The sequence below is a fragment of the Apis cerana genome, linkage group LG5 (assembly GCF_029169275.1).
Source record: "Apis cerana isolate GH-2021 linkage group LG5, AcerK_1.0, whole genome shotgun sequence".
In the NCBI taxonomy this organism is placed as follows: domain Eukaryota; kingdom Metazoa; phylum Arthropoda; class Insecta; order Hymenoptera; family Apidae; genus Apis; species Apis cerana.
The window spans coordinates 158935-172787 of record NC_083856.1 but is presented as its reverse complement, the minus strand read 5'-3'; the positions used below and the strand labels follow the sequence as shown (position 1 = coordinate 172787).

The 13853-nt window shown below is 18.8% G+C and overlaps 5 protein-coding genes across 10 annotated transcripts; 2 read left to right on the top strand and 3 right to left on the bottom strand.

Annotated features, from left to right (window-relative positions):
* The first annotated feature begins 1099 nt into the window (after window positions 1-1099).
* Window positions 1100-2449, top strand: LOC108001289 (proteasome assembly chaperone 2). 4 transcript variants are annotated; one of them, XM_062075631.1, is made up of 3 exons: window positions 1100-1254; window positions 1545-1893; window positions 1967-2449. In XM_062075631.1, exons 2-3 carry the CDS (start codon window positions 1564-1566, stop codon window positions 2375-2377), a joined length of 741 nt encoding a protein of 246 aa, XP_061931615.1. In that variant the 5' UTR covers window positions 1100-1254; window positions 1545-1563; the 3' UTR covers window positions 2378-2449. The 4 variants fall into 4 exon arrangements, with proteins under 4 accessions (XP_061931615.1, XP_016917717.2, XP_016917716.1 ...); XM_017062228.3 differs by having other exon boundaries at window positions 1147-1544; window positions 1622-1893; XM_062075632.1 differs by having other exon boundaries at window positions 1241-1367.
* Window positions 2450-2623: 174 nt separating this feature from the next.
* On the bottom strand, window positions 2624-3714 carry LOC108001290 (translocon-associated protein subunit delta). Its single transcript, XM_017062229.2, has 2 exons — window positions 3125-3714; window positions 2624-2995 (listed from the first exon to the last, which is right to left on the bottom strand). Exons 1-2 carry the CDS (start codon window positions 3380-3382, stop codon window positions 2735-2737), a joined length of 519 nt encoding a protein of 172 aa, XP_016917718.1. The 5' UTR covers window positions 3383-3714; the 3' UTR covers window positions 2624-2734.
* LOC108001312 (pleckstrin homology domain-containing family J member 1) lies at window positions 3694-5795 on the bottom strand. The gene is made up of 2 exons (XM_017062261.3): window positions 5352-5795; window positions 3694-5134 (listed from the first exon to the last, which is right to left on the bottom strand). The coding sequence occupies exons 1-2, from the start codon at window positions 5440-5442 to the stop codon at window positions 4653-4655; spliced, it is 573 nt and encodes a 190-aa protein (XP_016917750.1). The 5' UTR covers window positions 5443-5795; the 3' UTR covers window positions 3694-4652.
* LOC108001292 (E3 ubiquitin ligase Rnf157) lies at window positions 5789-9642 on the top strand. 3 transcript variants are annotated; one of them, XM_017062233.3, is made up of 10 exons: window positions 5974-6167; window positions 6249-6338; window positions 6526-6644; window positions 6717-6982; window positions 7070-7211; window positions 7298-7501; window positions 7586-7828; window positions 8638-8798; window positions 8916-9189; window positions 9278-9642. In XM_017062233.3, exons 2-10 carry the CDS (start codon window positions 6251-6253, stop codon window positions 9452-9454), a joined length of 1674 nt encoding a protein of 557 aa, XP_016917722.2. In that variant the 5' UTR covers window positions 5974-6167; window positions 6249-6250; the 3' UTR covers window positions 9455-9642. The 3 variants fall into 3 exon arrangements, with proteins under 3 accessions (XP_061931613.1, XP_016917722.2, XP_016917723.2); XM_017062234.3 differs by having other exon boundaries at window positions 5990-6023; XM_062075629.1 differs by having other exon boundaries at window positions 5789-6338; window positions 8916-9202; window positions 9278-9487.
* Window positions 9643-12434: 2792 nt separating this feature from the next.
* On the bottom strand, window positions 12435-13814 carry LOC108001362 (large ribosomal subunit protein uL16). The gene is made up of 4 exons (XM_017062328.3): window positions 13706-13814; window positions 13534-13561; window positions 13037-13342; window positions 12435-12815 (listed from the first exon to the last, which is right to left on the bottom strand). Exons 2-4 carry the CDS (start codon window positions 13554-13556, stop codon window positions 12485-12487), a joined length of 660 nt encoding a protein of 219 aa, XP_016917817.1. The 5' UTR covers window positions 13557-13561; window positions 13706-13814; the 3' UTR covers window positions 12435-12484.
* Between the last annotated feature and the right edge of the window lie 39 nt (window positions 13815-13853).

Sequence of the window (13853 nt, the reverse complement as noted above, 5' to 3'; positions counted from 1 at the left end):
TAAAATATATAATAATAATATTAATTTAAAAAAAAATAGTTTTTACATATTATAAATATAATAAATTTTTATCATAAATAGAAATAATCATACAAAATCCGATTTATGTTTAGAAATATATTCAATGCAAATAAAAAACATTATTAATTAAATTATTAATATTGTATATATATTCATAATATAATATTTATATTTTAGTTCTATTGATTTAGATATTTGTGATCTCTATATATATTATTATCTGTAATAGAATAAATTCATATATAAAATTCGCATATAAATATTGAAATGAATAAAAATATAATATTTTGAAATATGAAAAAATACACCTATTTAAAATGTAACATAACAATATAGCTATTCTAATATAGTTGTTTGAAAATAAAAAATAAATGTAAATAAATTTTAATAACAATATAATAGGTCTTATATTTTTTTGTTGTGTATAATAACAGCTGCAATATATATTTGTATATTTTAATTGTCTCTATCATTATCACTGTTTTTTGAAACACTTTCTTAAAAAAACAGTATTTCTAACATTTACTCAATTCTTAAAGTTACAAAAATATTTATAAATATTTAAAATACAGAAGAATATTCAACTAAATTTGATATATTTTTATCATCAAGATTTTATAGTTGTGATGCCAATTTGTTAATAATTTAATATTTATATAATGTATACTAAACTATCAAAAAATTTGTATCAAATTTAGTAATATTATAACAAGCATATAAAGATTTGATAAAAACAGATTTAGCTGACAAGAATTATATTTTATAATTATATTAAATATTATATCTTAATTTTATATGTCTACATTATAATAATTAATCAGTGTTTGCAACTTTAATATTTTATTTAATAATTTTAATATTATTCTACTTTATAAATATTTTTATAAATAAGATTTAAAAAAAAAAATATATTTTAATAAATTTTATTGCAATTTTTAAAATAAATTTATATGAATTATTATACCAAATATTATTTAGTATATATATATATATATATGTTATTAAGTATTATTCATTTTATATCTATTAGATATAAGATGTGATATAAGATGTGATATATATAGATATAATAGTTGAAAATTGCAGAAACAGAAGTACCAACTTTATTCTTAAATTTACATAAATACATATACTATGATTATGTACTTCAGAAGTTTTAAATAATTATTAATAAGTTTGAAGCATTGTTATATATTTCTTATATATTTATACTTCTATTAGTTTTATGATAAAGTATGTTATAAAAAATATATTATTATTATTTAAAATTAAATTAAATTATATATAATTGTATATAGTTATATATAAAATTTTTATTTGATATATAAAAATATATAAACATATAAGTAAATAATTATAAAAAAAATATTTAATAGTTATTTTATTGTGATGATTTGTAAATTTTAAATTTATAAAAATAAAAATTAAAATGATAAAATTTTTAATATGTTCATTTAAATATTATATTTATATTTTTATACATCATAAGAATTTTTATTTAATGAATTTTATTAATAAAATAGGTAACTACTTATTAAAAAAATGATAAAAATACTGGAAGAAATTAACCTTGAAAATTATACTCTAATACTTCCTTCAGTGGCTGTTGGAAATATTGGACAATTATGCATTGATTTGTTAATATCTAATTTAAATTTGCACAAAATTGGAAGTTTATGGAATTCTATGTTTCTCCCAATCTGTGGACTTAATCCTTATGATAAAAATTCTAATTCTCTTTGTACTACTGGTGACTTTTATGTTGGAACATATAACATAATTCTTTTACAATTACGTTCACCTTATGTTGGTAATTTAAATAATTTCTTTGATGAATTAATACAATTTATTCAACATAAAAAAATTTGCAAGGTATAGTATAATATAATACTATTATAAATATTAATCATATAATTTAATATTAATATAAAATCTATTTTTATAGATAATAATTTTAACCAGCAGTTATGATTACGAGTGCATAAATGGATCAGAAACTAAAAGCTTAAGATATCTTTCTTCAGATAATTTTTTATTAAATAATGAGAAACTTCTTAAAATTCTTTCTTGGAAAAGACATATAAAAAATATAACAAAGGATTCTATAGAAGAATGTTACATTTCAGGTGGTGGATTTGCAAATAGTTTTTACAAGCATCTCAAATCAATGGAAATTTGTTGTACAATACTTTTTTGTTATTGCTCAGAAGGAGATAATGTTTCCGATGCATTAGTACTTTTCAATGGATTGAATGAATGGTTGAATTTAATAAGTGATATTGATAATAACAGTATTAAATATCCACCTTCTTGGGAATATTTTTTCGGCAATCCACCTTCTTCTGATATATATTAAATTTTATATTTCATTAATTATATTTCATAAATAGTTTTGATGTATTTTAAAAATAAATTAGATAAAAATTAATATATAATATATAATATATAATATAATAATAATATATAATTACTATATAAAAAACAATTATTAATTATTATTATAAAAAATTATTATTTTATATACAAAACATTTTGTTAAAATTATATATATGATATGTTTGTTAATATCATGATGATTAAATTAATATCATAAATTTGGAAATTACAATTAAAACAATTTATTTAAGTAATATTATTATTAATTATTTAAGTAATATTAATAATAATCTATATAAAATTCTATGTAACAAATTTATTGTTTATAAAAAAAGATTTAAGCAAGAAGCTTAAACTTTGAAGAAAAGGCAGAATATGATACTAAAGCAGCTAAAAGAACAGCAAGAAGTTCAGAGTTAACCCAAGGTCCACGATATATGCCTGGATTATTAAGTACTACAACAACTAAAGGTTTCACATTATTTGAATCTTCTCCATTTCTTAATGCTTTACGTATAGCTGCATATCTTTCTTCATCATATAATTTTATATGATAATCTCCAGAATGTACTTTTTTTATATCTTCTGTCCAAGATACCTATAAAAATTAAATTTATTATAATAACAATTAAATTTTGATATTTATATGATTTAATTTTATTATCATTTTAATTTATTTTAAATAAATGAAGCATATAAATGAATCATAAATTTAAATGAAGTATACCTGATATTTGTTATCTGAACTTAATCTAGCAGCTGGTAATGATTTTCCATCAACTTCTGCATATAATGTAATACCTTTTATACCATTACTACATTTAAGTACAAATTGTGTTGTAAATGCTATGTTTGTTAAGATTGTTGCATCTTCTGTGATATATGCAGATGCAATAACTTCAGGTTTTTGACAAGTTTCACCAAAAATTTCAGAAATTCCACAAATTATTAGAAGAGTAAATAAAATTATGAATTGTTTCATCATGCTGTTTTATGTTTATTTTAATTACTGATTTATTTCAAATATTATATAATTAAATATTATATAATAAATTACACAATTAAGAAATTCACAACGTCGTTATCAGAATTTAAATTATATCAGATTAAACAGCATGAATAATCATAACTATAGTATGTATAATATTTACTACACTAAATTGACGCGTGGATATATAAAATGACACGTTATGAAAAGTGTGGAAACAGTAATACCAACTTATTTTTAAAACATTATAAAAAAAAATTATTAAATGCGATTTAAATCAATTTGAATCATTAAAATAAAAAAATTGATAGCATAATAAATATCCATATATTTATATAAATTATATTATTATATTTTATACATAAATATATAAAAATATATATATGGCATAAACAATCAATTTTATACAATTTTACTAATGATTAATATTACTTTTATTCAAATTAAAATTGAATTTGTGAATGTGATTTATGATAAATAAAAAAAAATAAATACATGTATCAGTTAAATATATATAATGTTTTTCTCATGTTCACTTTGAATAATATATTATCTTTCTATTTTTGTATGATATATATTTTATAAATATAATAAAATTGAAAAATTTTTAAAAATTATTTTAAATATTAATAAATATTTTTTTATTTCAATATCATAAATATATATTATTATTAAATTAATAATTACTAAAAATATACTATAAATATACTATAAAATATATATATAAAAAGTATTTAACTTACAAATATTTAGAAAAATCTATATATGAGGTAGAAAATATCTACAATATTAGAATAATCACTTATAATATAAATTTCTTAAAAACCATTTATCAAATCAATCAATCAATACATTTTTAACTATTATATAGTATATTTATGTATATTTTTTAAAAATCATACTAAAATTAAATTATTTTGTGTAAAAATATTATAAAAAGTATATTTTATATACATATGTAATATACATTAAATATAATAAAAATATATATAAAATTTTTATTTATATATATATTTATAAATAATGAAAATTATTTTTTATTCAATTTTAATGAAAATAAATTGTTATTTGCTTATAAAAATTGTTTGTTTAATAATGATGAAATAAATTATATAATTTATAGCTGCAATGAATATTTTAAAGCTTGTTATTTTATTATCATATAAATTTAAGTTTTTAAATGTCTATATCTTACATAATTTTAATATGTAAATGTAATATGATTAAATAGATTTAATAAATATATAAAATAATTAGATTATTTGATTTAAAATTCAATTAAGTTCATTTCTTTTGTTACTGTATTTAATGCTGTTGATGTTACAACTGATGTAGTAAAAGAGCGTACGTGAGATCGAAAAGTTGATACAGCTTCCCATGCTTCATCTCTAATAATTCCTTGATTTCGTGGATACATAAGCAAAGGATCTATTCCTGTTTTCTTGCATAATTTTTCTTGAAGTACTATTAAACGAAATCTCCAATATTCATAGCTTGCTTGTTTAAGTGCATTGACCCATTGTTCAACTTGAGATTCTGAACGACCACTTAAAATATGTCTTTTTTCATATTCATCTCGAAATGCTATACTAAATGCAAAAACACCTTCAGAAGCAGCATCAAGATTAATACTATAATTTTCTAAAATAATTACACCTGCTGGTTGCTTAGTATCAATTTGTCCTAATTCATTAATATTGAAATAGAACAATAAGTTACATCTCAATTTGAACCATTTTTCCTTGAATCCTAAAGTATAATTATGTAAATATAAATAAATTAAATAATAATATGACAGATTAATCATTATTTTTTTAATTAAACAATAACATTAAAATTTAATAAATTATTTAACATAAAAAATATATGTAATATCAGATTATAATTAGATATCAGATATTTATAATAATTAATAAATTTTTATATATAATATTCTTTTAAAAAAATAATTTTTAATAAAACTAACCTGATTTGTGTGCTCGTTTATGATTTAAACGACCTTCAATGTCAGCGGGACCATTACTTGCTTCTGCAAGTTCTTTTTCATTAAATTTCATGATGATAAAAAATTATTTACATTTTATACATTATATAAATTTATATCATATATATAATTCACATATAATTTATATTACTTTCTTTTGTTATTATTTTTATTATATAAAATCATAATAAAAAATTTGATTATATTGTCAGAAATTTGTTAGTGTCAAATTAGTAGTATTATATTATGTGTCATTATTATTTTTTATTGATTTTAATTAAAAATTTTATCAAACACTTATAACAACCATTAAAAAAATATAATCTTTATTGTGTATTGATATAATGTAAATACTTATGAATTATTTAGTCATCAATTATAAAGTTATTAAGTATAGTATCAAAAATTTAAAATAGCGCGTTTGATCTAACAGTCTAAGAAACATATAAATATTGTGTTTTTTAAAAAATTATTTTAATTTATTTTTAATTTGAAAACAAAAAATAATTTTGTTAATTTTATATATTTCAATGTTTCTAATGTATTTAATAAAATAAATAAAATTTAGAAGATTTAGATAAATAAATTTTAATAAAATTGGCTAACCTGAAAGATATGTATATAATGTATTTCATACATTTTGCATATAAAAAAGTATATTAAATACAAATTGTTTATTAAATTTTATTTATATCTTTATTAATAATGTTTTAAATTATTGAGTATTTTTTAATAATAAATTTTGATTTTTACTTCAACTATCTATAATTCGTATTTATTATAAAAAAAATTTATATGGTTAATTTCACATAATATAATAAAATTTACAAAATAATAATTTATTAATTATTTTTACATAATTAATTATTTTTACATAAGCAATGGGTTCACTAACGAGTCGACAAAATGCTGGTGTAGAAGAAGTTGATATTGTTTCAAATCATGCATATAAATATCCTCCTCGTTCAGGTTTGTTTACATTATTTTATAAATAATTTTTAAATTGTTAAGTAAAAAAACATTATTATAAAATATAAAAATTAAATTCCTAATTCTTATTTCAATAATTAAAAATTATATATTAAAATACATATAAATACATATTAAAAAAGTTTTTGAATATTTTACATATTAATTTATAAATTTTATTTATTAGGAAGTTATTTTGGCAGTCATTTCATAATGGGTGGTGAACGATTTGATACACCTCAACCAGAAGCATATCTCTTTGGAGAAAATGCTGATTTGAATTTCTTAGGAAGTCGTCCAACACCTGTAAGAGATGTATTGCAATATTATATAAACATATATATAGATTTATTTTTTTAATATTTTTATTTATTTTAGTTTCCATATCCTCCACCACAAGCCAATGATCCTACTAAAACATTAAAAAGCTTAATAAATATAAGAAGAGAATCATTAAGATTAATTCGCAATGTTGATCAAACTTCTACTTCTCCTCAATGTCACAGTGTAAAACATTATGGAGATGGAGATATAGATAAGAAATCAAATCGTTATAATATTGAATTTACATTTGATTGCGATGTAAGATGTGCAATTACAATATATTATTTTTGCACTGAAGAAATCACAACAAAAGGAGTTACGTATGTAATATATATATTACAAAAATTTAGGATATACTATACAGACATACATATACATATAATTAAAAATTTAATATATATTTGTAGATATATACCAAGGGATCCCTCTATGAATTCTGAAACATATTATTATAAGAAAGGTGCCAATCAATTATTTTCTCAAACATCACATATATTTGATCCAACAATATATAACAAAGAAGATTTATTATACAATACTGACAGGGAAGTATGTTTAAAATATCTATATGTATATTTTTAATACATAATAGAATTTTTAAATTATTTCTTATTAATTGCCATAATTATTTATAGATAATACCAATAGCAATTCATTGTATAGCAGAGGAAGGTTCAGATGAACCAAAACAATCTCATACAACTATTGCAGTTGTTGAAAAACATTCAGATGGAACATATGTATTAAAAGCTCTTAAACAAAAACTCTATGTTGATGGTCTTTGTTACTTGCTTCAAGAGATATATGGAATTGAAAATAAAAATGCTGAAAATGCAAAGGTATAAAATAAATAATAATGGTATATATTAATATATATCAAAATTTTTTATTTTAGATTTCCTTTACAATAATTTATTTTTTAGCAACAAGGAAGTGATGAAGATACAGATGATAATGGATCAGAATGTGTTATTTGTATGTGTGATGTACGAGACACTTTAATATTACCATGTAGACATTTATGTCTATGTAATAGTTGCGCAGATTCTCTTCGATATCAAGCAAATAATTGTCCAATATGTCGAGCTCCTTTTAGAGCTCTTCTTCAAATTAAAGCTCTTCAAAAAACAACTGGAGCTATTATATCAAATCCACCATTACCAGAAGTAAATATTTATTTAAATAATATATATATATATATATACTTATTTTTCATTATATTCATTATGTTTCATTATATTTTCATTATATTTTTATTTATATTATTTATTATATTACTTCATAAGTATTCATCTTAGCTAGTGAAATATTTTAACTTTTACAACAATAATTGATAAAATGAAATTATTTTAATTATTTAAAATGATTTTTGAACAAATTTTGATTAATTATTATATAATTTACTTAAAAAGGGAAAAATATTTAAAAAAATACCATTATAATATAATAATTTTGTATCTTAAGTATCCAATTTAATAGCAATAAAAAATTTGTTGAATTATCAAAAAGATTATTTCTAAGAAGATAAAATCGAGAGATTTTATTTTTTAAATTGCCAGATAAATAAACTAGATTTGGATATTATTCATATAAATTTGAAAAATAATTGTAAAAATTACTATGAATATTTTTTGAATTAAATTTATAGAAAAAAATGTAAATTTTAATATTTTTAAGAAATTGAATAATTCAGGAATCAGATAATCTAAGATTAATTGAAGAATAATATAAAATTTTTGATATGATCATTAAATTGATCGTATTTTCAATATTATTTATAAATATTAAATATTTTTAATAAAATTTTAATAAAATTTTCTCAATGTATATTCACAATACAATTAATATGTTATAATATATTAATTGGAAAACATTGAATTAATATTTGATGAAACATTTTTATTTCTATTTAAAATAGATAAAATTAAAAATATTAGACTAATTTTATGAATAAAATGTTAAATCCTTTTTTTAGGGAAGTTGTGAAAATATACCAGCTGGATATGAAGCTGTATCATTGATAGAAGCTTTAAATGGTCCATACATTCCAAGAACTACTGTTCTTGCTCCAGAAACTCCAGATATTCCTGATACAGATACAGCTAGTGCAATCCAAGCAGCTGAAACATTAAATAGGTAAAATAATATTTTAATTTAATTTAATTTTTTATGTATGTACATGTTATGTGTATGTTATATTAATATAATTCATTTAAATTCTAATCTAATTGTAATGTACATGTTATTTAAAAGGTCAATAGAACGTACACCTGTCATATCAAAACATGTATCTTCAAAAGAAGCAGATATATCTGCAAGAACTAGTGGAACTGCATGTCCTACTCCAGAATTTCGAATGTCTGTTTTATTAGCTAGAGATGAACATTCAGGATCACAAAAAGATGTACACAATCGATCTCCAGCAATGAGAATAAAACCTTCTGGTCATTTACGGGAAAAAGTAGTATTACGATCACGAGACACTCTTAGACTTGTTAATGAAAAACAACCAGTATCTCTTTATGAGGTATTCTGTTAATGTTTGTGCTACAATTTTCTTAAGTTACATAGTTTTAATAAAATTTTTATTTTGTTCATATAAATTATATTTACAGGGACAAGGACAAGACGAAGATAGTGAAGCAGAAAAATTGTCTCCATTATTAGATGCAGCAACTAGTACAGAGGCACTTGATAATAATAGTCATGGAATATGTGATATAGATATTGATGATGAAATGCAAAATACAGAAAATGAAAATGATGTTGATATTACATGTCATTCGCATTAAGTATTCATTAAAGTATTTAATATGTATTTAATATATTTAATTTAATTATTTTTTATAATATAAAATATTTAGTTTGTATTCTTTTCTAAAATTTTGAATATAAATTGTAAATAAGATATTATATATGTAAACTGTAAATTATAAAAATTTTTTTTAAATTATTTACGATTAAAATTATTAACCAAAAATTATAGTATTATAAATTTATTTATTGCAATATATGTATAATATAATTTTGTAATCTTTAATATATATTTTTTATGGATTTTAATATTTAATAAATACAAACCTGTAAATTTTTTTCAAAATTCAAAATAAAATTAACTGTTATGATAAATAACTATAAATAATTAACCATTTATGATGGTTAGAACAAACATTTATAAAAATCATGAATTTAATATATGCTGTTTTTAATAAAATGAATTCTATGTCATAAATAAAATAAAAAAAATTATTTATATTACTTTATTTAAAATTTAAATGGCTGAAGTTACAGAGCTTTATTTGATTTTTGCTTTTTTGTATTGATTTATTATATAGTTTCAATTTTGCTTCCAATTTGATAGTAGGATCTGCTTTAATTTTATTATATTTCTGTTAGTAATTTAAATTAATAAATTCAAATCCAATATTAAAATTATTATTTTTATAATAAAAAAACTTTAATAATCAAATTTTTATAAAATCTGCTGTTTACAAATTTGACTAATTAATTCTCATACTTGCTCTTAATCTTTAAAACAAAATATTTCTATAAATCTTTTGTACAAAAAGATATAAGTAATTATAAAATTATAAAACATTTAAGTATATTTAAATATTGAGTAAAAGATTAAAAATATATCCCTTTATATTGATATTTTTTAATTTATATTTATTTATTTTTATTATTTAAGATGTCTAAATGAAACAAAAAAAGAAAAATAGCTATATATTAGACGTGTTCTTATATTTTTATTGTCTTCAATATATCGAACAAATCCAAGTAATATATATTAAAGAAAATGTTGAATATTATAATTTATTCATTATTCATTATATAATTCGATATAAATTTTTATTGATAAAAAAATATTTGTTATTAAATATATTTTCTTCGATATATACTATTCTTCATTCTCGAACGGTACCAACATCATTGCTCGAAAAAAAAATTAAATTATGTATTTCTTGATTGATCAAGTGTTTTTTTTTGTTAATTTGTTAACAAAACCATAATAAGTTTTTGCAAAGGAAAATGTTGGTTGAAATTATCTCAGGAATTTCTAATTAACAGTTTTTATATTTAGAGACAAAAAATTTTAATATTTATTATAGAGATTAATATTTATAATAAATTTTAATATAGAGATATGTCAATAAATCGTGTTTTTGTAACATGATCTTGCTTTAATAAATTCAATATTTTTTTAAATAATACATAAATATAATAAATTTCATATATATAAATATATATATATACTATATAAAATATAACTTCTATATAAAATAAAATATAATTTTTAATAGTTTTATAATTATAAAAAATAGTTTTATAATTATCTAAATAAAATAATAAATTACTAATTTAATTTACTAATTTCTTATAATTATTATTATTTTTTTGAATAATTCTTATTGTTTTTTATTTTTGAATAACAATAATTCTTAAAAATGTCACTACTATATTATAGTATAGAAATATAATTACTTGTAAAATTGGAATTCTATTATGTATGTATCATTTTTTGGTTAAAAAACAAGATATGAGAAAACAACTTCTATTATTATTGTTATTATTTGCTAATGTTTTTCATTTGAAATATCATTCTCGAAATTTCAAAATGCTTTGTTTAAGAATAATATAGGATATATATTTTATATTAATTTTTTTTTCTTGGTTATTATTTAAAATGTTTAAATAAGATAATACATGTATTTAATTATATTAAATGAGATAATATATATAAAATATATAAAAATATGCATATTCATTTTTTTAAATTATAAATAAATTATTAAGATAAAAATAATTTATTTTTTGGATAAATAACATTGTTATAAATGACATTCATAAAAAAAAATTAAAAATATTCTGATATTTTCCGATATCTTAATAAGTTAATTTGTGAAACATTTATGTGTTTTACATTTCTATTTATAAAGATAATAAAATAAAAAAAAAAATAAAGTTTAAAAAGATTAAAAACTAACTAAAAATTTGAGAAATAAAATTTTCTAGCAAAACTATCAGAAGAAGATATTATTACGTATTACTTTTAATATACATTAAAAGTTTTACTAATTATATTTTATCAATGCAATCATCTTAAAATTTTTATATATTATAATTAATAAAGCATTATTTTTTATTTTTTTGATGTTATTCGAAGAATTAATTGTAAAAATTACTCTTAAAAATAACTTTTTTTCTTTAATAATTAATTTATTTGAAAAAAAAAATATGAATATATAATGATTTTTTCTTTTTTTGTTTCATTTAGATTTTTTAAATATTGAAAATAAAATGATAAAATTAAGTAGATCTCCATATTATCCTTAAACAAAAGTAATAAATATAATGAAAATAATTAGTAATAATACGAAACTTCAAAAATAATGTTTATAATTAACAAAAATTATTTAGTAAATAAAAAATTATATATATGGTCACTCATATTTAGACTTTGCTAGACTTTATAAATTACATTTTAGTGAACAAATAATTTCCTTAGAGAAGAAATTAAATTATTTTATAATATAAAATTTTTAAATAATTAACAAAAAATACAATTATACAAATATACATATAAACTTTCCTTAAATAATATATCAAACAGTTTAAATATTTTAATTTTTGATTTTTAATTTTACCAAATTAAATAAAATATTTAAATCAAGAAATAATAATAAATAAACTAATATAATATAAAAATATAACAATTACAGAATAAAGTATAACAAAGTATAATAAATATGGAAAAATTAAAAACATGTATTTATTTTTAATTATTTAATAAAATTCAAATTCAAAAAATCATATTTTATTTAAGCAGCAGCAAGAACTTTTCTGAATTTTTTCCATTCATCAAGTGGTCCATGTTCTGGTAAGTATTTGACATTACAACCATCTGGAGCTAATCGACCTGCTGCTTTCAGTTCTTCATATTCTGCACGATCATATTTGGTAAAACCCCATTTCTTTGAAACATATATCTTTTGACGACCAGGGAATTTGAATTTTGCACGTCGTAATGCTTCAACTACTGCAGCCTTATGACGATCAGATGAGCGTACACTCATAATGGGTTGTCCAATATGAACCCTGGCTACAGTACCTTGAGGTTTACCAAAAGCACCTCTCATTCCTGTTTGAAGTCTTAAAACATAAAAAAAAATAAAATTAATTACAATTATTAAATATAATTCTATATTTAATATTATTAATATTATTAACACAGATAACATATGTATTGAAGAGCATATGTGCGCTTGTTTTTTTTCTATATATAATAGAATTTGCTCTGATGTACATATCTTAATTATTAATATTCAATATTATTTTAAAAAATTTAATTATTATTAAATTATTTATATTACCTATCAGCTCCAGCACATGATAACATTTTATTGATACGAATAACATGAAATGGATGCAGTCTCATACGAATATGAAACTGATCTTTTCCAGCATTTTTCACCATATATTTATTTGCACAAATACGTCCAGCTTCAAGAGCTTCAGAACTAAGTTGTTCATATTCATCTGATACCAAGTGTACACATAATGGAAAATCTTCCACAGAAGCTTTCTTTTTTCCAAGATCAAAAATACGTATTTTTGGATCAGGCACACCTCTACAAAATCTTGATTTAGGATAAGGTTTATTCTTACAATATCGATAGCTAAAAAAAAAAAAAAATTCGTATTAAAAATATATGTATAATTAAAAACAAAAAATTAAAAATTAATAGAAATATAAAAACTTTTCATAATAAACTAGAAAAAATTATTATCAATATATTTAATTATAATTGTATAAAACTTTGTAAGATATAAAATTTATTAAATAAATATAAATATATGTATTACATACCATCTAGCTGGTCGACGCCCCATATTGACTGTTAACAATAAATAAAAATCATGTAAAGAAAAAAATAATAATTGTATAAACTTTTTTAATAATTTAAAACAATATAGAACATAAGGATGATTAATATATATTTGGATATTTTAAGATTAAAATGAATTAACATGAACGATACCTTGCGTTTCTTATCGATGTAAAATGACGAAGAAATCAACCAAGCTGAAATAGATTACAAGATGAAGATCGTGAATTTAGTTACAAGAATCTAGTTACTAAAAAATCACTATTTAAGGATGATTTTTAATCAACGATAGTATTCTAAC

Bases quoted from the DNA above. Each gene is read 5' to 3' on its own strand.
- LOC108001289 (XM_017062228.3), top strand. From the start codon at position 1,451: ATGATAAAATTTTTAATATGTTCATTTAAATATTATATTTATATTTTT. The intron at 1,545-1,621 runs GTAACTACTTAT...TACTTCCTTCAG, and splicing joins GAATTTTATTAATAAAATAG to TGGCTGTTGGAAATATTGGA. The intron at 1,894-1,966 runs GTATAGTATAAT...CTATTTTTATAG, and splicing joins AACATAAAAAAATTTGCAAG to ATAATAATTTTAACCAGCAG.
- LOC108001290 (XM_017062229.2), bottom strand. From the start codon at position 3,382: ATGATGAAACAATTCATAATTTTATTTACTCTTCTAATAATTTGTGGA. The intron at 2,996-3,124 runs GTATACTTCATT...TAATTTTTATAG, and splicing joins GTTCAGATAACAAATATCAG to GTATCTTGGACAGAAGATAT.
- LOC108001312 (XM_017062261.3), bottom strand. From the start codon at position 5,442: ATGAAATTTAATGAAAAAGAACTTGCAGAAGCAAGTAATGGTCCCGCT. The intron at 5,135-5,351 runs GTTAGTTTTATT...ATTATACTTTAG, and splicing joins TAAACGAGCACACAAATCAG to GATTCAAGGAAAAATGGTTC.
- LOC108001292 (XM_017062233.3), top strand. From the start codon at position 6,251: ATGGGTTCACTAACGAGTCGACAAAATGCTGGTGTAGAAGAAGTTGAT. The intron at 6,983-7,069 runs GTATGTAATATA...ATATATTTGTAG, and splicing joins ATCACAACAAAAGGAGTTAC to ATATATACCAAGGGATCCCT. The intron at 7,212-7,297 runs GTATGTTTAAAA...AATTATTTATAG, and splicing joins TATACAATACTGACAGGGAA to ATAATACCAATAGCAATTCA.
- LOC108001362 (XM_017062328.3), bottom strand. From the start codon at position 13,556: ATGGGGCGTCGACCAGCTAGATG. The intron at 13,343-13,533 runs GTATGTAATACA...TTTTTTTTTTAG, and splicing joins GGGCGTCGACCAGCTAGATG to CTATCGATATTGTAAGAATA. The intron at 12,816-13,036 runs GTAATATAAATA...TTATGTTTTAAG, and splicing joins TCATGTGCTGGAGCTGATAG to ACTTCAAACAGGAATGAGAG.